The sequence below is a fragment of the Spermophilus citellus genome, assembly GCF_964194105.1.
Source record: "Spermophilus citellus genome assembly, chromosome: 6".
In the NCBI taxonomy this organism is placed as follows: Eukaryota; Metazoa; Chordata; class Mammalia; order Rodentia; family Sciuridae; genus Spermophilus; species Spermophilus citellus.
Genome location: NC_138187.1, coordinates 8,115,304 through 8,138,025, shown reverse-complemented (window position 1 = coordinate 8,138,025; position 22,722 = coordinate 8,115,304). Strand labels below are relative to the sequence as shown.

The window sequence follows — 22,722 nt, the reverse complement described above, 5'->3', positions numbered from 1 at the left end:
ACCATGGTCTGCAGCCACCTCCAGGAAACTTGCAAACATTTCCACCACCACCCCCGCCAGAAAAAGCAGACCCCGTCTCCCCACTCTCCTTCAGTCTGCCATCTCTGTGGGTTGACCTGTTCTGCACAATTCCCATGAGTGGTACGTGCCTGGGAGGAACTCAGACAGTTCATGTCTGGCCTTAACAGAAGGCTCTCAAGGTTTATGCACCACCTGACAGGTGTCAGGTGAGTCCCAGGGGACTCATTCACCACCTCCAGGAATTAGCCAGCCCTGAGGGGCAGTCTCCCAAATGCCAGAGCATCAGGAATGTGGGAAAGGGCATAGAGGCAGCCCAGCACCTGTGTTCCACCTTCTGGCCATGTTGATTTCTAGGTGTTTTAACCTTTTGGATGCCATTGTAAGTGGAATTTTCCTATTTTGGTCTGTAACGACTTTTATTTTTTTCTTTTTTGCATTGCTGGGGATCAACCCCAGACTTCATGCATGCCAGTCAGGCACCTGCCACTGAGCGGCCTCCCCAGCCCCTGCAGCAGCTACACTTTCAGAAACGAAGTTTCCCTGTGACTCAGCCATTCCACCCTAGGGAATTACCCAAGAGAAATAAAAATGTAGCTCGGGGAGAAGACTTAATAATGTTCACTTCAGCTTTATTGTAACAACCCAAGCAGGAAACACCAAAGCCCACCAGAAGGACACAGGTGGGTGAACCATGGTACATGCCTGGGAGGAACTACAGCAGGGAGGGGGACACGGACTGCCCTAGACAGTGGGGGCATTGGCTTTGAGGCTGGGGGAGGACCAGGCACAGGGCCAGTGCTCCCTGGAGAAAGCCCTCACAGAGGTGCAGGTCAACAGCACCCAAGCTGTTACACAGGGTGCTAGGACTGATCTGTGGAGCACAGGAGGGCTGGTGTCTTGTAGCAAGCTCAGGGAGGGGCTGGCATGGCCCCTGAGGTGCTGGACCAGGGGAGACTCAGGACAGCATACAGAGGGAGTGCTGCTATAAATAGACACACATCTCCTTCCCATGTGGCACTGACTACCTGTGCTCTGGTGGCAGAAGGCCAAGAGGCAGTGACACCCCCTAGCAGCAGGGGCACGTGGCCCAGTCTCTGTTTCCAGTGCCTTTACCACTGAAGGGAACCAGGGGATGGCTGGCCCTGGGCACCTGGCAGGAGATGCACAAGAGCCACGGCGTCTCGCACCAGATGCAAGAGACACTTTAAGACCAATCGAGCCCCTGAAGACAGGCCAAAACAACCAAGGCCACAGATGAAGGACTGCTGGGCCCTGACCCAAAGCTCAACGTTCATGAGTCCAAACAGATACAAATGTGTAACTGAATTAATAATCAAATTGGGAGAAAGAGCTCAGTCTCCCTCAGAATTCCACAAAGGGATGCTTCTCCAGAGGTGAGGCATGGCCACGCCTCACGGCTTCCTTCTGCACAGCACTGACCAGACTCACCTGGGGAGGCGAGCCGGCTCAGTGGACACACCTGGGCACTCTCTCCACCAGGTGAGCAAGATGGACTTCCACGGCCACATGTGCCCCTGATGCAGCTGAGGAGCAGGGAACTCACCCCTGTGGTCCTCCCCCAGGACCCACAATACCCCTATGAGAGAAACAGCTGGCAAAATCCTGACAGAGGACCTTCTATAAACCCCGTGACTACACTCTGCAAAACCCTCTGGGGCCAAGAGCAGGGAAGTCAGAAGCTGTCCTGTCTGGAGAAGCCTGAGGACAGGAAAAGGATATTCAGGGAAAAGTAATGAAATCCAAATCAACTATGGACTTTTGTTAAATAGTGTATCATATCACCTCATTGATTATAACAAATGAATCATTCCAATGTATGGTGTTAGTAACCGCAGAAATCAGACGCAGGGAGTATGAGTACCTTTTTCTATCGTTATAATTTTTCTATGAATCTAAATCTTTTCTAAAATAGTGTATTTGGGGTGGAAGGGAGAAAGTGCTAAGGAGTGGTATTGGCTAAATTATATCATTACATTATGTATTATGTGCATGTACAAATATATAACAACAAATCCCACCAGTGCTTACAACTATAATGCACCCATAAAAAGTGGGAAAAATAAAAATGAATTGATTAAAATGGTGTATTTTTAAAAAAAAAGAAATATGAAAATGCAGTCCAAGGCTCAGACCAAGCCTGCCAGAGACAGCTCTGGCCCTCTGAGCAGTGACCCATGGAAACCCACACTCGGCAATCACCCTTTGGCCACATCCGTTGCAGGTCCCATGGTCAACTGCAGATAAGATGGGCACAGGAAAGGCCCTTCCCAACCGTCCTCTCTCTGCCTGGGGCCTGATGACCTAACAGATTAGGGGACCTGGGCAGCACCCAGAAGTACTGAGTAACTGGGATTACAGGTGTGTAATCACATTGAGCACTTCTTTTTTTTTAAGATAGAGTGAGAGAGGAGAGAGAGAGAGAGAAAGATAGAGAGAGAGAGAATTTTTTAATATTTATTTTTTAGTTATCGGCGGACACAACATCTTTGTTTGTATGTGTGCTGAGGATCAAACCCGGGCCGCACGCATGCCAGGCGAGTGCGCTACCACTTGAGCCACATCCCCAGCCCCGGCACATTGAGCACTTCTTAAATTTTATTTTTCCTCATCTATTGACTCATTTATACCAGATTAGCAGGAACAGAGATGGCTCAATGACCAATCTTATGTGGCAGACTGGATTGGATACTGCAGCAGAAAAGGGGCATGAAAAGAAAAAGCACATGGGATCTGAATAACCTGGCTTGTCATGGAGCAATGGGTTGGTCCCCACCATCCGCACACCCTGGTCTGGCAGACGGCAGCACTGGGGCTACCTTCAGGACCCCAGCAGTGCATCTAGAAAGCACCGTACACAATGCTGCAATCAGCTGCAGGATTTGGGGTTTTCATGCAAACTGAAATTGCAGGGCCCTGGTTCAGAAAACGAAGGTGGATTTCTGAGTGGCGACCACAGGGCAGTCACCCAAGTGCAGGTCCCCCTTTGAAACCTGGAGAACTGGCTTTCAAGTCAGGCTTGGCTCCAAAATAGTGGACTGGCTCAACCCATGTTCCATGGGCCTGAGAAGACCCTGCAAGGTGGGGGCATGGCCAAGGCAATGGCCGCCCCCTCCCTGAACTCCTCTGTCAGATGAGAGGAAGCAGCACCTGTCACAGGGGTGCCAAGGGGACCAATGGGATGATGTTTCACAATAGCAGGACTGGGATCCAGGGGTGTCAAGGGCTCCTCAGACAACAGTGTGAAGGGGGACAGGGTCCCCAAGGATGGAGCTGGGAAAGGTGAGGGCCCTGAAGTCCCCTCCTGGGGGTCAGGTCTCAGTGGATCTGGCTCCCTGAACACCCTGCACCCCACCCTCACTGGGCAATGTTGTGGGGAGCCATTCTGACACGTGATTGGGTGACTCCCGTTAAGGGCCTGAGGCGCTCTGGCTATGTCGGAGCTATCCCGACCCTTTCCTGATGAGAGAGCCCATCCGTGTGGGGGTGTGCGTGACCACTGACCCTGGAGACCCAATCACTGACCCTGACCTTGGAGTGCAGCCCCCCCTCAACCTTCATTGGATGGAATTCTCCCCTGAATCTCTTGTCCCCCAAATAAAAGGCTACTCCCAGGCGTGTTCACTCTCTCTCTCTCCTGCTAGCCCAGAGTAATCCTCGCTGCCCTGCTGGGCGGCTAGAGGCGGGAACCAGGGAGGCGAGCCATCTGGGACCTAGCAATGTAAAATAAGGTACTGGTTGTGTGTTTTATTTCGATCTCTTCTAACTAACTTAATGCCTAGAACCTCATTAATGAAACCACTGTGCAGGCCGCGTGGTAGACAATGTGAGGCTGCTGGGTCCTGGGTATGGCAGCCTGGGCTGGGCACATCTAGACCTCACCCTGCTTCCCTGTGCTGTGCTGACCAGGTAGGTCCCACCCCCCACCCCAACGGCCAACTCCCAGGTGTGGTCCATCTGAGGAAGGCTGGGCCCCACCCAGCACACTCCCTTCCTCGCCATCCCAGCTCAGACCCTTACCATGCAGGTAAGCCTCGGCCAGGACCAGGTGCTGGTATGAGGGGGGGTGGGCTTGGGCCTCGCAGAGCCACAGCCTGATGCCATCAGAGGACTGCCACCCTGCCTCGGTTTCCCCACTCCTAAGAGGGGTCCTGCCCTGGGGTTCTTGGTGGGGCCCTCCAACCCCAGCCTGTGCATGGGGCTGGGGAGGGGGTGGGAAAGTCTCAGGCTGGGCCCGTGGCCCCTAATCAGCTCAGTCATCAGGCCCCAGCCAGAGAGGAAGCCCTGCGTGGTCTGGGCAGTTGGAGGGCTTTGCCCATCTGATATGTGGTGGAGTCATGGGACTTGAGGACGGATGTGAGGACATCCTGGAGGGCAGGTTTTCACGGAGTCCTGAGCTGTCTCCCCCAGGCTTCTGGGCCTCAGGAGGAGAACCCCAGAGGCTGGGCTCCCAGAGGCTCTCTGGCGATGTGTGAGCTGCAGGATCCAGGGAGGGCTTCCTGGAGAAGGTGGCAAGGACTCCATCCACTGCCTGGGTTTGCAGGGATGGCCGGGTCCCATCCTGTCCCTGTGTGGTCTGTGTCACTAAGCTTGTTCCCAGGGCTGTAGTGTCCACATGGAGATACAGGAGCAGGTGGGGCCTTTGGTGGAGCCCTGTTCTCCTCCTCCTCACTCCCTGCCCAGGGCACAGGTGTGTGGTTGTCCCCCACCACCCTACAGGTCCAGGGCTCACTGCCCACTGTCCCTGCAGTGGGCAGACACTTGGGCCTCAGCTCATGGCTTCCTGCTTCAAACAGAGAGAAGGTCAGGTCCTTCAGGCCTTTCATCTCCTTGGTACCATTCCGCTTTATCATGCTCTGTACAATTAGATCTCAGTTCTTCATGGCACAGGGTTGAAAGCATTTTGAAGTGTATATAAATTTTATGAAATTATTAAAACATTAAACAGGGGGAAATATTTGAACATTCACTAAAGTTATATAAATAGAAGATATAAACACGTGGTAAAATGCACAATACTGTTGGCCATGGCAAAAATGCAAATTACAAACACATGAGCTGAGCATGTGTGGTCTGTGTCACTAAGCTTGTTCCCAGGGCTGTAATCCCAACAATTTAAGAGGCTGAGGCAGGAGGATCTCAAGTGTGACGCCAGCCTCAGCAACTCAACAGGACCTGTCTAAAAATAAAATCTGTAAAGGACAGGGGATGTAGCTCAGCGGTAAAACGCTCCTGGTTCATCTCCAGTCAAAAGAGAGAGAGAGAGAGAGAGAGAGAGAGAGAGAGAGAGAAGAAAGAAGAAAAAGAAAGAAAAACAAACGGGTGGGATACACTGCATTTCCCCCCGGAAGTCCTGAAGCCACAGAGATTGCAGATCCCAGGTGCTGGCAAGGACACTGATCCCATCCACCACGGAGAGGGATGCACTCTCCGCAGTGCCTTCAAGGATAATTCGGAAACCACATAAATGCAAACCTGCTGTATGCCTTCGCAATTCCATTCGGTGTTTACCCAAGATAATTAAAACTTATGTTCCCACAAAAATGTTTACGGAAACTTTATTCATAAGAGCCTGAAGTGGAAACAAGCCAGATGTTCATCAGCTTGTGAATGGATCAGCAAATCCTGGCGATCCTTTCGGTGGAACAGCACTCTGCCACAACCCAAGGGCCAGGAACTCCTGCACGAGGCGCACAAGCTCAGAAGCAGTGCGCAGGAGTGAAGCCCGCAAGCCAGTGGTGGCCCAGGGCTGCCCGTAGGCAGGGAACCGCATGCGGAGAGGCGGGAGTCCCACCTTCACAGGGGTCTCCGGGTCCTCCTCCGGGTCCGCATCTGCAGGAAGACAGGAGGGCGAGGAGACTGGTCACTGCGCGGGGCGCACCCTGAAGCTTGGCCCGGGGAACTGCCGGTCACGCCCCCTTAACGCCATAGGGCCTGCGGCCAATCGTGGGCGCCCCCGTTGATGCCACCAGCCAATCAAGAGCGGCCAGGTGTGCGCGGGTCGTGTGGGCCTCAGGTGGGTGGGGTCCGCCCCCGCTGACCGGTGCGCGCTGGCTGCCAGGGTGGTCCTGGAGACCCTGGGGCTGCGCGACCGCGCTCGGCGCTGTCGTGGAGTTCATGGTCATCTGTAAGTGAAGTTCCGCGGGTTGGCGATGTGTGTGTGTGTGTGTGGGGGGGTTGGGCATGGCTCCTCTGAGCTCCTCTCCCCACTGCCGCACCCACTCCCGCCCCCCGCACGGGGCACAAACTGGGGGAGTCCAGTGTCCAAGAATGATGGGCATTAAAATAGCAAAACACCACGGAAAGAGCTACCCCGAAGAGCCGGGGCAAGCCTGTTAGTCTCAGCTACTCCAGCTGCTCGGGAGGTTGTCCTGACTCAAAAAAATTTTTTTAAAAACGGGGGGAGGCAGCTTTTTGCCCTTTAAGGAGTGGCATGCAAATTTCTTAGCCCATCCTTCCTAGGGCAGCAGAGGCTTGAGGAGCGGGCCCAGTGTACACCAGACCAACAGCGCACCCCTCTGGTCCTGCAGCCCCTGCTCTCGATCCAGTGAACAGGCCAGAAGCGTTTCCCAAGCATGTACTCTTCTCAGAACCCCCAACTGTGCTTCCATTCTAGCCCAGCTCTTTGCTCAGCAGGAGTCCCACAAACTTTACTTTTCTGCCCTTTGCCCTAAAGCAGTCTACTGGCCACACAGGAAAGGAACGGTGGGGTCGACACCCAGCAGGACGGAGCAGAGAAGGAGCCCCAGAGATGAGAGGTGTGGGAAGTTTGGGAGGGATCAGCCCCCAGAGAAGTGGTGAGGCAGAAGCACACCGTGTGGACTCAGAGCAGGTAGGCAGTGACCTGGCATACACTCCAGGACACTGAGACTTGGCACATCCCTGGCTGAAGCTCAGCATCACCACCTGTGCCCTGCACCTGTCCCTGAGTCAACAGACCAGAGGTCCCCATCATCATCCTAGAAGAAGAATAAGGAAGAACAGGGCTCAGGTGAAGGCTACAGAATAAGGTGCTCTCAGACTGAGGCTGAGGTGGGTGGGGAGCCCGGAAGGCTGGATACCAGGGAATGTGATGCATGGGGACCCCTTTGGAGTTCCAGTTGTGTGTGATGAACAGGCCAGGTCTCTGTCCTTGCTTGGTGGTGTGTGCTACACCCTTTGGGAGTCACCCATGTTCCCCTGTACCTAGCAGCACCTCCTCACACTCCCCCACGGCTGGCTCGGAATTCTGGGTTCATCCTTATAGTACTTATGGATTCCAGCTGCAGTCAGACAGTCCTAGGCACCAGGTTACCAAGGTGACAGGCAGAGTCTGCACCCTCCCTGAGCCAGTCCACGCCCTCCCCCCCAGCTGAAAACTAAAGCCTCTCAGGTCCCTGAGGATTAGGAGATGGGCTTGGCCAACCATGGCAAAGGTTCATCACCAATTCTCTGCTTCCACATCCCCACTGGCCTTAAAGTTTCAGTGACTCTCCCTGGCCCCACTGTGGATTGGGGGCTCGGTGGGCAGGGGGCTGCCCTTGCAGAAGCCTTATGGCCATGGAAGTAGCTAGCACACAGCATCTCCTTGGCTATGGGCTCACAGACATAAGTCTACACCTGCAGGCAATGATGTGCACATCTACTTCCTACAGCCTGTGGGGCTCAGGCAGAGCCTCTACAGCACAGAGTCAGCATCACAGAAGCAACCAGAGCCTGCTTTGGGAAGCAGCTGGCTGTACCTTCCCAGTGGGTTGCCTCCCCAGGGACCTGCAGCTGAGGGTCCTGGTAAGGAGGATACTGAGGACTGGTAGCCTGGATTGGCTGGACGAGGACACTGGAGGAGTTCAGAACAGAGAGAAGGCTGGGGTGTTCTCTGCTTTACTTTGGGGTGCATCCCTCTGGCCCTAGCCCCTTGCCTCTCACCTACCATTCTGCCTGATGTCCCACAAACGTCATCCAGTAGGGGATGACCAAGGGGAAGAAAGACCCCCTCACGGCCAGAGCGGTGAGCATGCTGGTACAGGAGAAGAGCACAGGTGCCTAGCTCAACAGCACCACGGCCTCCGCCTGGGATGAGTCTCTGTTGTAAGATGGCTGCTGACAGTCACACAGAGGGAGCCCTGAGGACTGTGGCACAGGACAGACACTCCCAGCTGATTACACAGGTCTGGAAGTTGACTGGGCTGTAGAGGAGGCCAGGTCTTGGGGCAGTGAGGACAACAAAGCTGTGCAGGGAGAGGAGAGCTTACCCCAGAGCCTTCATCTACAGGAGACTGTATGCTGCCCAACCCACGGATAAGCGTCTATCACTGGAACATGGTGGGTCCATCTCATTTGGGAGCCTTGTCCATAAAGAACCCAATGTGGTCAAAGAGACAGACTTCCAAGCAGAGAGAGAGGGTGGAGGGGGTGGGCACCTGCACAGCTGCTATTCAGCCCACTGAGGGCACCACCTCAGGAAGATGGTCATTCTCTTTGCCCCACTTTCCTCAGCTGGAAAGTGGGGTGCTGGTGCCTCCCCAGGACGCCTACCCCTAGGGAGCCCCCAGGGATGGTGGTCACCATCTCTCGTCTACCAAGAACATACCACAAAGGATTTGGCACCAACAGGAGTGGGACAGGGTGAATCAGGTGGCTCTTGGGACGAGCCAGTTATGTATTCCTTATTGCTTCTGCTAAGGGAGGCTGGCAGTACAGCTCAGGCTGAGAATGGTCATCCTGGGCGTGGAGGGCCTCCAAGTAGAATTCACCTTTCAATTGGGATGTTTTTTCTCCTTTACCTTTCCAGTGTGTTCTAAGACATTTTGCTCTTTAAAGTTTTTACTAGTTTCAGTGATTATCCAATAATAAAATCTTCTTCCCTAATTCAGAGGACTTGGGCACTTCTCTTCTTGAGAAAGAGCTGGATTGGGATAACCAGAGAGAAAGGGAGACTTTTTGCACGCACAAAATCCAGAATACAAATTTTCATAGTATCTTTATTCATCATGGCCACAAAGCATAAACAGCTCGAATGTCCTTCAACTGCTAGACACTAATCAGAATGCTGGAGCACAAGCCCCTCCCCAGGTCCTCTCATTAGAGAGACTGCACAGCAAGGCCAGGCCCCATCCTACCCATCACCCTGCTTGCTGATAGGAGTCAGGGAGGACCTGGGCACCATAGACTCAGGGGTGGGGACTGAGGCCAAAGCAGCACACTTGGGAGGTAAGCTGGCTTCTCCTTGGCTAGCTTGGCTGACCAGCAGAAGGCCAGTGGTCTGCCCTCAGGCGTACCTCCTCATCTGCTGCTGGATCCATGGCGTGAAGGACTGGACCCGAGCATAGACCCCAGGAATGTCACGGAGGGCACAGCCTTTGCCCCAGCTGACCACTCCCACCAAGCTCCAGGAGCCTGTCACCTTGCACACCAGGGGCCCTCCAGAGTCACCCTAGGAGGAAAAGGAGTCACTGGGTATTGGCCCCAAAGGTGAAATGGGGGTGGGCAGGTGGAAAAGGACTTACATAGCAGGCACTGCGGCCCTCGCTGCCCGCACACAGCATGTCATCCAAGATGATTCTCTGGTCCCTGTATCCGTGCCTGCTGGCGTTGTGGTACTGTTGCTCGCAGACTGCATTCTCCACCACCTGCACCTCCACCTGCTGCAGGCGGAAGGGTGGGGGCAGGGAGCCTAGGGGAGAAAAGGGAGGCTAGCAGCACAGGTGTGGCTAGACCCTACCCTTGCCCAAGCTGACCTGCCACGGCCACCTCCCTTCTGCATCCCTGGCCTCAGTTCCCTCCTGTCACACACTGTGTGGAGACACAGCTCATAGGGACCATGTCCACCTGAACCCTGGCACTCCACACAGGCACTCTACAGGCCTGCAATTGGGGCACCAGAGAGACGATGAGCAACGTGTTCTTCTGGTGTTTCAAAACCAAATGTTTCCCTTCTCAGAGCACTGAGCTCTGGGCTCAGGCTTTCCCTGTGCAGGTGCTGAGGCTCCCATGGAGACCGCGGTGGGTGGGAAACGAGGTGGGAGTGCCCTGGGTTCCTCGGCCACTCCCTGGATTCCCTCTGAAGCTGCAACCCAGAAACCCAGCACCACCCGGCCTCCAACAGTTCTCAGAGCAAGTGTAGGTCCCACGCAGAAACCCTTCCAGCCACACCCTCTGTATGTACCAAACATGCTGATAGCGCCCCAGCCAGTCACCCAGCACTGGTCCCTTGGGGTGACACTATCAGACGGGGAGGAGAGCCTGACGGGCTTGATGTTGGCAGAACACACTGCAGGTTTCACCAGACGCAGCAGGGCCACGTCTGAGCCCAAGAAGGCATTCACATAGTCATGGTGGACGATGACCCGGTTCACATGCAGCAGCTTCGTGTCCCCGTAGAGGAAAACATTCCCAGCCTGGACCCGGTAGGCTGATGGGTCAGCATCTTTCCTGGAGTTGGAGAGAAACCATGGAGGCAACTCACTCTAGGTCCCTCGGGGCATTGCAGAAGGCCAGCAGGCCTAGGAAGACAAAGTGGCCCCACATGTGCAGCCCAGGCCTTGCCCATACCCCCTGACTTAGCACCCCCATCCAACCCAGAGCCGGGTAGAAGGGAGGAGACTCACCGGCCAATGCAGTGGGCAGCAGTCAGCACCCACTGTGGGTGGATGAGGGAACCCCCACAGATGTGCACCCATGCAGCCCAGTGATAGCTGTAGACCCTCAAGCTGATCTGCCATGGCCACCTCCCCTGGGGCGCATTGTGGCCACCCACGATGCCCACCAGGTCGTTCTGTGAAACAGGTGCTAGAAGCAACAAGTGAAGGTCAGGGAGCCTGGTGCACACAGGCCAAGATCCCCAATTCGGGCCCGAACAGGCCGTGCACACGTCCCCAGATCCTGGGGACAGTGCTCAAAGGCGCCTTGAGGAAGGGACAGGGTCAAATGGGTCAGGACTCACCCGGGGTCCCAGCACTGGAAGTCCCCACCAAGAGAAGGGTCACAAACCACAGGCTCAGCATCTGCAGAGGACAGACACAGAGGGTACTGGGCTACCTGAGGCCAGGGGTAGAGCGGGCCAGGGCCAGCCACAGCAGTCTGCAGGGACAGCACCCTACCTTGCCAGGGCTCCTGGGCTCCCTCCTCCCTGGGCCTCTCTATCCTTTATCCTCCAGCCACAGGAAGTGGGCAGGGGGCTTGTCCAGTGCTCTGCTTGGAGGAGGGGCAGAGAGGAAGTGGCATTTGGCCTGAGATGCAAAAGGGGCTGGTGACCTAAACACAGGGTTCTAGGTCCTTGCCAGGGTCTGGGTCAGCCAGAGTCAGGATTACTCGGACCTCACCATGATCTTGGAAGAATGTCCCTAGAGGCTGGGGTGGGAGAAGGGCTGGTTGGCTCAGGGTTGGTGCTGAAAGAAGGGCCAGCACCTCCTGAGGTTGTTCAGCACCCCGGCAGGGGACAGGGTAGGTCAGCAGCCTTCCCCAGACATGGTGGCCAAGCTCCCTGGGCTGGGAGCATCTGGTCACAGGAGCCACGTCCTGGGGAGCTGCTGCTCAGGCTCCTCTGCTGGACCTCTGTCTTCTGGCACCTCTGTGCCAGGCCAGGCTCTGCTCCTGTCTGGGCTAGTGCAGACCAATCTCTCACCACCAATCTTTCCTGCTGGCCACGGGAAAGCCCAGCAGGCACACTGCCCAAGGCCCCTGAGGGACAGCCCCACATTCAGGGTCAGTCCTGAGGCCCCCATGCACCATCCCCCTGCATACTCCATGACAGACTGGACCTCTCTCTGAGTGGAAAGTCCCACTCTGTGGGGAGCCAGCAAGCTGGCCACCTCCTCTCTGGCCATCTCACCCAAGCCCTCAGGCCTCTGCACCCAGCAGGAACCAGCTCCTCCTTGCTCCCCCAGGTGACTGGGACAGAGATTCCTGTCCCTCTCATGACTGGCTGGCCCTGAGCTCCAGATGCAGGCAGGCCTCTAGGGTGGCTGGTGATGCAGGTCACAGTGGCTGTGAGTGACAGGGCTGGCAGTACCTTGGGAACAGGGATAGCTGCAGAGGGGACCGTGGAGACCCATAGCTGGACCAAGGGTCACCTTAGCAGGAGGCAGAGGGCCCTGCACAGGACTGGGTGATCCCCGAGAGCCCCATGACCATGACCTGGGCCTGGGGGCTCTGGGTCTTGGCTTGCAGAGACCCAAACTGAGCACGGTAGAACCATGCTGTTTCCAGGCAGGGTCTCTGCTGGAATTGGGGCAATGGAGTCCTGGCATCGAGGAGGTGGGGCCCTGGGGTGTCCAGGGAGGCTGAGCCCCACAGGCTATCAGAACCAGCTGGCAAGAACAGAGGAGGGAGAGGGGCACATGTTGGGGCCTCAGGAGAGGCCTGGAGGGAGCACCCAGCCACCCAGGCCCTCCTAAGGGCAGCTGCCACCAGTGGAAAAGGAAGTAGGGCCAGGGCTGTGCCCTTGGTGCCCTCCTGGGACAGTGTGGCCCCCCTAAACAGTGACACCAGGGCCATCTCCCTCAGAGAAACACTACACATTCTGCTTCTATTCCAGGCATGGGGCCTGGGCCACTCAGCATGGAGGGGTCCACCTGCGGCCCCCACTACTTGATCAAGACAGTGGTTAAGAATCGAGGACTGGGACAGGATATCTGGTCACCCTGATAGGGTCAGGACCAGGCTACCATGAGCACATTCAGCGATAGCATCAGAGAAAAAACCAGGGACCCGGGGGCTCCGGTTGTGTGACTGTTAGGACTGGGGCCAGAGGGGCTGTGGCCAGGATGCCTGGGCTCAGGTGAAGGATGTGGCCACCCAGGCAGTGTCGCAAGAAGGCTGCTTGGGCAAAAGGCTGGGCAGAGGGATCCAGCACAGGGGCACCAGTGTCTCTGAGCCGAGGGCTCTGAAGGCCTAAGGTCATGGAACCCAGCGAGTAAGGGCCTGGAGCCCAGCCTTGGAGGCCAGTTCAACCCCATCAGGATAAACCAGCTTCCTTGGCTAGAGCTGGGGTTTCCCAGGACCCGAGAGACTGTCCCTAGTGTTTCTGGGGTCCTTGGGACCATTTCCTGTGGCACATGGCGTGACAAGTCAGGGTGGGTGGTGTCCACTGCCCCTCTGGTGCCCCTCAGATGGGGACGACAGGCAGGATGCAGGGAGCTGGGGGTGGCTGCAGGTGCTGGAGCTGGCGTAGAGATGCCGCCCAGGCTCTGAGGAGGCCCACCACAGACAGCAGGGCCAGGTGGGGAGTTAGTGAGAGGCCGGGACAGGGTGTCCTCTGACAGCCTGGGCCTCTCCCAGAGCCAGCCGGCTCCCTGGGTGCTGTAACTGCTGTGGAGCCAGGGCCTGTGCGCCTGTCACTCAGGGTTCTACTCTGTACAATCTCTGTGATCTGTGACTGTGGGCATTGTTTCCTTCTCTTGTACCCTGAACTTTTCATGAAAGCCAGCCTCATCCCTGGCAGAAGTACAGAGGGAGGCCACGCCTCCTTCCCCTGCCAATCTCATTGAACACTTGTGTTTGACGGGCCCCTTTCTCATCAGAGCCCTGCGGCTAGTGCACCCTGGGAAAGGAGGTTTCCACCTTCCTGCCTCCACAGGACAGAGGGTTAGGAGCCCCAAGTGGCTGGCGCTCTTCTCCTGTCGGCTGCTCCCTTATTGAATACCTGAACTCTTTATATATTCTGGACACTATGTTCCTTCCCATGTATGGCTCATCCCCACGTGAGTCTTTGTGTTTCAGTTTTAGACTTAAAGGTGGTTAAAACCACCAATTCTTTCCTTTTATCTGTTTTTTGTTTGTTTGTTTTTGTTTTTGTTTTTGTTTCTTTGGTACCAGGGATTGAACCCAGGGACCCTCGGCCACTGAGCCACATCCCCAGCCCTGTTTTGTTTTTTAGTTAGAGACAGGGACTCACTGCGTTGCTTAGGGCCTCGCCGCTGCTGTCCTTTTATCATTTTTGGTTTTTTAATTCTTTCATTTTAATTTATTTTTTATTTTCTTTCCAGTGCTGAAGATTGAACTCAGGATCTCACACATGCCAGGCAAATGCTCTACCACTAAGCCACCCCGCTGGCCTAGGTTTTGTGCTCTTTTTAAAACAATCTAGGGATGTAATTCAGCATTGCATTGCTTGCCTACCATGCGCAAGGTCTTGGGTCTGATCCCCAACACTGAAAACAAACCAAAAAAATTATTTTTTGTTTACATGAAAACGAAGATAATTCATAATATCCCCCTGTAATGTTTTTTTGTTTGTTTATTTTTGTTTTTGCTTCCTTTTACAAAATAAGACCTTCAGTGTGGGAAGCACTGGCGAGTGACACTGGCCAAACTCCATCTTCCTAGTGTGTCATGTACAAATATGTAACAACAAATCCCAAGAACACGTACAACTGCAATGCACCGATAAAAAAGAGAAACTCTCAAAAAAACAAGAAATTCAGCAGGACTGGAGCCTGTGGCAGTGGGTGAAAGGAGTCCCATGAGGCTGTTTGTCTTCCACCCAGCTAAGCTCTCTGCGGTGCTGCTGGGGAGATGTGCCACCTTCATACGCCCAAGCGCCGTTCCTCTGGGAATTGCTGATGGGTGGGCTGCCTTCCTGAAAGCCTTCCTCCAGACCACCCTGGGTATCAGGGCCTCTACCTCAGAGCCAAGGGGACTGGGAGTTGTGCTTTCCACTTCAAACTGACTTGAGCGCGGTGTTGAGTTTACTTCCACAGCTGGCCTAACTAGCCCAACAGCACAGATGGAAACGGCTGGAAACAGGGCTCATACAGAGAGGCTGTTTCTGCTGGTGAGGCTGCAGAGCAGGGCTGAGAGGACGGATGCTCATTTTCATGTGAGCAGATAGGTTTGATTTCTTTCTTTTTTTCTTCTTTCTATTGAGGATTGATCCCAGGGGTTCTCTGAGCTAAAGCCCCAGGCCTTTTTATTTTTTAAATTTTGAGACATAGTCTTGCTAAATTGCTCAGGCTGGCCTAGAGATTGCAATAATCCTCCTGCCTCAGCCTCCTGGGTCACTGTGATTACAGGTGTGCACCACTGTACCTGGCCATACATTTTATTTTTTATGACACATGTAAAATTTATAGATCTTATAATGTACAATTTACAAATGTAAATTTTACAGATTTGAGTGAGCAAAAGCAACTTTCTTTAACAAATAGGGGAACAAATCCCATTGGTGATGACATTGTAACCAGAGTCATGTAACCCTGTGATTGGTTATAATCCCGGTAGTCACAACAGACATGCCATGTGCTCCTTGATCTCCATTCCTCAGCCTGTGAGAGGGCTGTGAGTATAGGCAAACACGCAGTATAAACTGTAGTCCTTGCCTCATGACCTCTTCCTGTCCAGAAGACAGCCCAGTGTTCTCTATATAACTTCAGCAGGACTGAGCCTGTGGCAGAAAAAAAGAAACAGCGGCTAGGGATGTAGGTCAGTAGTAGAATGTTTGTCCAGCATGCTGGAATCCTTGGGTTTGATCCCCAGTACCACAAAAAATAACAAGGAGATGCAGAGCAGGGCCAGCCAAGCATTTTTAATTCCTAAAGTTTTCATGCCAACCAAATACAATTTATTCAAAAATTCTCTTATCAAATTGAGTCTTATAACCAAAGATTAATTTTCTTTTTTAAAAAATATGAACTAATTGTTTTTGTTTGTTTGTTTATAGTTGTAAATGGACAGCATGCCTTTATTTGTTTAGTTTTTTTATGCAGTGCTAAGGATCAAACATAGTGCCTCACACATGCTAGGCAAGCGCTCTGCCACTGTAAGCCCCAGCCCCAGCCAGATTAATTCTCTTTTAATCAACAGTTTGGTGTAACAGTCTACTTGCACAAAGCTGCCCTAAACATGTAAAGACTCAGCTGTCACACTTTAGGAATAATCGGTAGCGATCCCTAATATCAGTAGCCCGGGACGCTGAGTCTCCCTGTCCATGGCCACCCACATGGGGCATAGTTAGGCCAAGTTGTCTGGCTGGCTGGCTCCTCTGTGAACCCTCGCCTGCTCTGCCAGACTTTTTTCCAGGTGGCATGCAGTCTCCTAGTTGGGAAAGCACTGTCAGTCCCTCTGCAGTGTCCCAGGCACCCTGGGAGGTCTAGGAAGACTGCTGCTTGGTCCCTGGCAAGGACAGCCTGGCCCCTTCCTGGCCTGGCCTACACCTTCCCCTGGTTTCTCAGCTGGCCTATAGTTCCAGGTCACCTGCCCCACGTAGGGCAGAGGCAAGGAGGTGGCAGGCCCTGAGGGTCCCTGGCCCAGAGGAAGGGCTACCTGCATTTCACCATTAAGTGGAACATTTGCTGCAGGCTTTGGTGACATCCTGCAAATTTGTCAAGACCTTATCTTTATCCAAATATGTAGTTGAATGTGTCGACCAAAATATTCCAATCCTTTTCCTCATCTGTTGGGTATATCCTATGCCATTTGCCTCTGCTCTGTCCCTTGGTAAATTGCACAATCAGTTCTCTCCTGTAAACCCCATGGTTGGGATCTTGATGGCACTCAGGTGGCCCAGTTGATTCAGAATGCCACCTGCACTCACCAGTGGTTTCCCGGAAGCCTCCTACCCAGCCCCAAGGTGTCTCCTATGCTGGGCTTGGGGCTGGCAGCTGGGCAGCAGATGAAGCTCTCTCCCTTGGGGCTGGGGAGTTTCCCAGGTCAGAGGTGCCCAAAGAGGGAAGCATAGAGGACCTTGCTGGAGCCGTCCCTCCCCAGAGACCAGCAGGAGGCCCCAGGTTATGAAGGGACAGGAGGGACACAGAGGTGAGCCCCCACAGCTAGGCAAGGGCAGAGCACAGGCGGTGGCATCTTCAGTGGGGCTCAGCCATCCCCCAGCCTCTGCTTGCCCCCACTCCACAGACCCTCGCACCCTAGGAGGGGTGGACAGCGAGTCACTCCTGTTGCTCAGGCAGTAGCCAGTGCCCTCAGGGGCCGACGCAGGGTCCCCACACGTGTTCCCACTGGCAGTGATCTTTGTCGAAGATCCTGACCTGTCAGGGCCACTCTCCTGAAGGTCAAGACCCCACGATGCCCACAAACCCCAACACTGGGCCCTGCCCAGAGCTCACCACTGACAGCTGCCCTGGTGCCTCCCAGGACCCAGGGTGAGCCCGCCAGCCACATGTGGGGTCACCACTCCTCCCAAACCAGTGCAGGCCTGGGGATGGGGACAGGTCCCAGGACAGCGGGAACATTGAATGGGGCCAGGACCCACAGGCACGGAACCCCAGGTGCAGGAGAGACAAGGACACAGTGCAAGTGGGGCCTGGTACCAGCCCTGGAAGCCTGGACAGCGGCATCCTCCACACAGAGCCACCAACAACCCCAGCCCCAGAGAGCCCCAGGGCCCAGACGAGCCACAAGGAGCCCAGAACACCAGAGGACGTGGGAAACAGGGCCCCATAGTGAGAGAGCCAGGTCTGTGTGAGCTGGAGCCAGGGACCCACTTCCTACACTCTTCCTGCCTCTCCAGGGGCACTAGACAACTGCCCTTGGAAGAAGAGGGCTTCCTGTCCCTTCAGCTGTCTCCTGGGGCCTAGGCAGCAAGGGCTGGTGAGATGTGAGGTGGGGGCCTACGGTTTGGAAATAAGCTTGGGCAGGTCTGCTCCTCAGAGCCCCAGTGGGCTCCACGGCTCTGGGGACAGGTCCTTGCCAGACACTGAAAAGGAGCTGAGGAACAAGGGCACTGCTGGCTGGCACCAGGATTCCTTGGTAGCCCTGCCTCCCCTGGCGATCCCATTCTTGCCATCCTGGGCCCTCGCCCAATTGTGAATACCTCCACCCCCACCCCAGGAATCCTGCACACAAGGCTCCCCCATTGGCCATGTCAAGTCACTGACCCACAAGCCAGAAAGTCCCCACAGGGGGATTCCCCAAACTTAGCACCAGCATTCAGTACCATTCTGCGGCAGACCCTGCCTCCAGGGCAAGAGCCTTGGACACCCATGTGTCATGTCCAAGGGTCCAGGAGGCCCAGACCTAATTGTGGACTCAGGTGCTCAGCAGCTTCTAGGGACATGTGTCTAGTTTTGCAACCTTAGAAGAGCTGGGCCCAGACACAGTGGCACGGGCCTGCTGTCCTGGGAGGCTCAGGCAGGAAGATCACAAGTTCAAGGCCAGACCCTGTCCCAAATTAAAATTTAAAAATAAAAAGGACTGGAAATGTAGCTCAGTGGTAGAGTGCTTGCCGAATATGTGCAAGGTCCTAGGTTCAATCCCCAGCACCACAAAAAGAAGAAAAAGACGTGGGGGTGGGGGTGGGGGTGAAATGAAAACTGTGGACTTTTTAAAATTTATTTGTTTTTTTAGCAGCTTTATTGAGATAAGACTCACACCATCCACCCACTTAGTGTGTAATGCGATGGGTTTCAGCACATTCGCAGGGCTGTGCAGCATCTCCAGGACTGATTTTATAGCATTCACCCCCCCCAAAAAAAAATGCCTGTGCCCTCCAACCCCCCACTAATCCCTACCCCTGGCAGCCACCCTCACTGTCTCTGTGGGCTTTTGAGCATTGCCCCACAAGGTCTTCTGAGACCCACTTCACTCGCTTGCTGGAGATCTGTGGGCTTTTACCTGCGTGGTCCCCTCCCAGTCCCAGGAAGTAGGGGAGGTCCCCCAACCTGAAAGCCAGCTCCCAAGCTTGGAGTCACCTCCTGGCTGAGGCTGTCCCAACCCCTGCTGTGGTCTCAGTGGCTTACTAACTCTGGGTCAGGGTCCAGGTGTCTAAGGACATTCTAGCAAGGGCCCCTTCCTGGCTCATAGACAGCACCTTCTTCTCCCATGTCCTTTAACGAGCTTCCTGGGGCACTAATTCCCTCTCTCCCTCCCCAGTGCTACCACACTGGGACTAGGGCTTCAGAATTCACTATGAACTTTGCAGGACTCAGCCATCAACCATGGGAGAGGGTTCCTCCCAGATGTCAGTGGGGACCCGACCCTCCCACTGAATTCAGCTAGATGCTGCCCAATGCAGACTCTGGGTAGGAGGTTGTAGAGTACCACAGTGAAGTCAGCATTCCCATCTTTAGAACTGGAATGGCTGCTTGGGTATCTTGACACCACTGGGTGGGGACTGCAGTGCCGGGTCGGGTAGGTCCTCCAAAGCCAAGCTCTGCCCAAACAGCCAAGTGGATGTGCAGCCCAGGACTGTTCCCACTGTGGGTCTGCCTCCCTTTGAAGACCAAGGATCACAATGTGAATTGAGGCTACCAGAGCCTTCCTCTTGCCAGCATTGTGGCCTTGGGAACACTGACCAAGGACGGCCACTCTGCTGGCTCACCATTGTCCACCTCTGGGCTCCAAGTCCAAACAGAGATCACTTAGACAATGCACATTTTAATGGGAGACAGCGTGAGCAGGAGGCCTGGGTCCTGCCACCCATCCACACCCACCACACTTTAAGAGACACCAGCTCAGAGCCCCTCTCTCCCGGGATTCAGGGAAGTCCAGGAAACTCTGGGCCAGGAGGGCAGGGGTCTCAGTGCTGAGAAGAGTGAGAAGTTAGGGAGAATGTAGAACTGGGGAGAAGCAGGGGCATCACAAGGAAGACTGGGGTCGCAACCATCGTATAGCCCTGTCCTGGCCTGTCTAGCATCCAGGAAACTGGGGGACATGGTGATGGATCCAGGACACGTAGCTCATCACACGGGTGTAAACCCCAGGTAGGTCGGCATGACCACAACTGTGGCCCCAGCTCACCACCCCAACCTGGATCCAAGTGCAGTTCCACAAGCAGACGAGGGGTCCTCCAGAGTCACCCTGTGGAGAGGCCAGACTCAGTACCTCCAAGACCCCCTGCCTGGAGTGCCTGGGTCCCCACTTCATTGACCACTTGAGGACAGAGACAGGGTGGGTGAGCCTCACCTTGCAGGAGTCCCGGCCCCTGCTGCCTGCACATAGCATGTCCTCCTTGATGACCCTCTCAGAGATGTCTGGGAAGGACATGTTCTGGTACTTCCGGTCACATTCCTGGCTCCCCACTATGGGGACCTCCACCTCCTGCAGGTGGTAGGGCTCAGGCAGTGGTGCTGTGGGGAGGAGCCAGGTGAGCACCTGGGGCTGGGGGCTCCCACCTCACCCCAGCAATGGAGATAGAATGGACACAAGGCCTCCCTGATACCCACTGTAGTCCTTGATGTTGCCCCAGCCAGTCACCCAGCATCGCTTCCTCGAGGAGACCCTCAGGGAGGCAGCCGGAAGGATGACGGGGTGCACCTGCTCAGACAGAGCCATGGGGACCTCCAGCCGCAGCAGGGCGATGTCCCCACCTCCACTGACAGACAGGCTCTCATTGTACTTGGGGTGGCGGACAATCTCAGCCACCTTTGCCAGTTGGTCATCTTCGTAGAGCCTCAGCTGCCCCACCTGCACCCTGAAAGCACAAGCCTCCAGCTCCCCCCTGGGAGAGGGGAGCAGGAGCCCCTCAGGGAGGCTGGCCAGACCCTCAGGGAAGCCAAGCTCTGCAGCAGCCCAGGAATCTGGCCACACCCTCGGGGCCAAGGCTTCCCTGCAGCCCAGGGAGGGGCCCCAGAAATCCTGCCTCCCACCCCTGGCCCCTTGGCCCCCTCCTGGTGCCCACCTGCACCCAGCAAAAGAAATGGGTGGGGCCCACTCACGGCTCAACACAGTGGGCAGCTGTCAGCACCCACTGAGGGTGGATGAGGGAGCCTCCGCAGATATGCTCCCACAGTCTCCTCCCCATGTTGTAGAACCTCAAGCTGACCTGCCACGGGAACCTCCTGGTTGAGACAGGGCAGCCCCCGACGATGTCCACCAGCTCCAGTCCTGGGCGGGGGTCTGGGGAGGCACGTGGAGGGGCTGTCAGGGACCAGACAAGGGTCTCCCCAGGGCTCAGGAGGCAGCAAGGAATGGTCCTGTGAGCCCTGGGGGTGGGGACGGGTCCTGGGGCGGGAAGGCATGGAGTAGGGTGGGGTTAGGACTCACCAGGGGTCAGGGGAGTGGAGCCCCCCAGGCAGGGGAGAACCAGGAGCAGCAGCCACAGCATCCTAGGGACCAGAGAGCTCCTGGGCCAGGAGTATTGAGGATGGACTGGGATGGCTGGGGCGGTCCTGCTCCCTCCTTGGGTGTCCCCTCAGGCCCCATTTATCCCTCTGCCACAGGATGTGGGCACTGGCACACCAGCCCTGTGGGGGAGGGGGTTGGGGGAGTGCTGTGGCCAAGCACTTCTCCAGAAGCTGGGGCCAGGTGGGGCAAGCCCTGGCATATGCCCTGCTCCCCTTGTAGCTGAAGGACACAGAGTGTGGGAGTGTGGCATTGGAAAGGGAGAGAAATACCGTGAAGGACAAGTCAGAGGTTGGCTCCTCAGGCACTGCCCTTCTGTCCTCAGTGGGGCTGCAGAAGGACCAGGGATACCCCAGCTGTGGTTGTCTCCTCCATAGCCTGGAGGGACTCCTAGCCATAAGCTCAGACACGGGCTGGGGACCTCAGCTAAGGAAAGGCTGTTGGAAGGCCTCCTTGTTATCCGGAGGTCTGTGGAAGGGTCTGTGTGGGTGGGAGGCCCAGGAAGGTGGGCCCTGGCATGCTGACCTCACAGTGACCTCCACATGCAGGTGAAGATGGAGGAAGAGGGGCCCAAGCTCTGTTTGCCACCTCCTTGGGGGCCACCTGGGCAGGACACTGACTGCAGCCAGGACCGGGACCCCTACCCCCCCACCCCTACCCCCCTCTGGCTTCCAGCACAGCTGGGTCCCTCCTGTGGGCTGAGCCAGGTGGTGGACAGCACTTAGGCTGGGGAGGCAGGACAGAGACTACACAGGAGGAGAGAGGCTAGGCCTGCCGAGACCCTCGGGGCATTCCCCAAACTTGGAGGGCTCAGGCCTGGGCCCCCAAAGAGTGACAGTCGTCTCCGATGCCTGATGCCTTCCTCAGGCCTCTCTGTGTCCCTAGGCTAAGGACTGTGTATGGTGGGTGGGTCTCTGGGGGACTGCTATGTCATGGTTCCTGATCAGAAAAAGGGAGCTGTGGGGTCTCCTGGTCTCCCCTCCCATGAACCTTCTGTGATCCCAAAGCCCTTGCAACCCTGGCTTAAGACACCCTGAATCTGCTTCTACAAGAGTCTGGGAATATGAGGACTTCTTGCCAGGTGTGTGGGGGTGTGCATTTGAGAGAAGACAGACCCTGAGAGGAAGGGAGGACATCTCTCCTGGTTCCCCAGGAGGCCGTGGGCTCTTCAGGTCCAGCATGGAGTAGTTCCTTGTTATGGGCCAAATTTTGCCCCCTGCCATTGGAAGACAGAGACACTTGTCTGACAGGTCTCTCTGGAGCCCCCTCCCATGCCTGCAGGTGACCCTGGTCCACTAAAGCCACACATCAAGTGGCTTTCAGCCTAGAAGGATCCCTAAATGTGGCAGCAGAACAGATGCCCCCTGTCTGCACACAGTGCCATGCCCCTGCAGGCTCTGGATCTCCACAGCCCCCAGGAACACTGGGGCTTCAGGCTGAGGACCCAGGCCATCGCCCTGTCCCCCGGACCCTGCCTGCCTAGGTGGCCACTCCTCCTCTTGGGCCTCAGACACTAAAGGGCTGACCACAGCACCCTATGGAAGGGACACTGCCTCCCCACACTGCCCACAAATTTCCATACCCACGAAGAGACCTGCGATCGGCATGGGACACTTGCAACAGGGGATGTACACTGTTAGCAGAGCAGCTTCAAATGCTGAGGAAGACACTTAGAGCCTGGTCTGTGCCTCC

The 22,722-nt window shown here is 55.6% G+C and overlaps 2 protein-coding genes across 2 annotated transcripts; both read right to left on the bottom strand.

The window, feature by feature from the left end:
- Positions 1–9,038: 9,038 nt before the first annotated feature.
- On the bottom strand, positions 9,039–11,139 carry LOC308651693 (serine protease 29-like). The gene is made up of 6 exons (XM_081299112.1): positions 11,118–11,139; positions 10,961–11,021; positions 10,626–10,806; positions 10,184–10,449; positions 9,525–9,691; positions 9,039–9,451 (listed from the first exon to the last, which is right to left on the bottom strand). The coding sequence occupies exons 2-6, from the start codon at positions 11,019–11,021 to the stop codon at positions 9,287–9,289; spliced, it is 840 nt and encodes a 279-aa protein (XP_081155238.1). The 5' UTR covers positions 11,118–11,139; the 3' UTR covers positions 9,039–9,286.
- Positions 11,140–19,484: 8,345 nt separating this feature from the next.
- Positions 19,485–21,069, bottom strand: LOC308651939 (mastin-like). The gene is made up of 5 exons (XM_081299527.1): positions 20,953–21,069; positions 20,625–20,805; positions 20,133–20,407; positions 19,873–20,036; positions 19,485–19,767 (listed from the first exon to the last, which is right to left on the bottom strand). Exons 1-5 carry the CDS (start codon positions 21,011–21,013, stop codon positions 19,597–19,599), a joined length of 852 nt encoding a protein of 283 aa, XP_081155653.1. The 5' UTR covers positions 21,014–21,069; the 3' UTR covers positions 19,485–19,596.
- Positions 21,070–22,722: the final 1,653 nt, after the last annotated feature.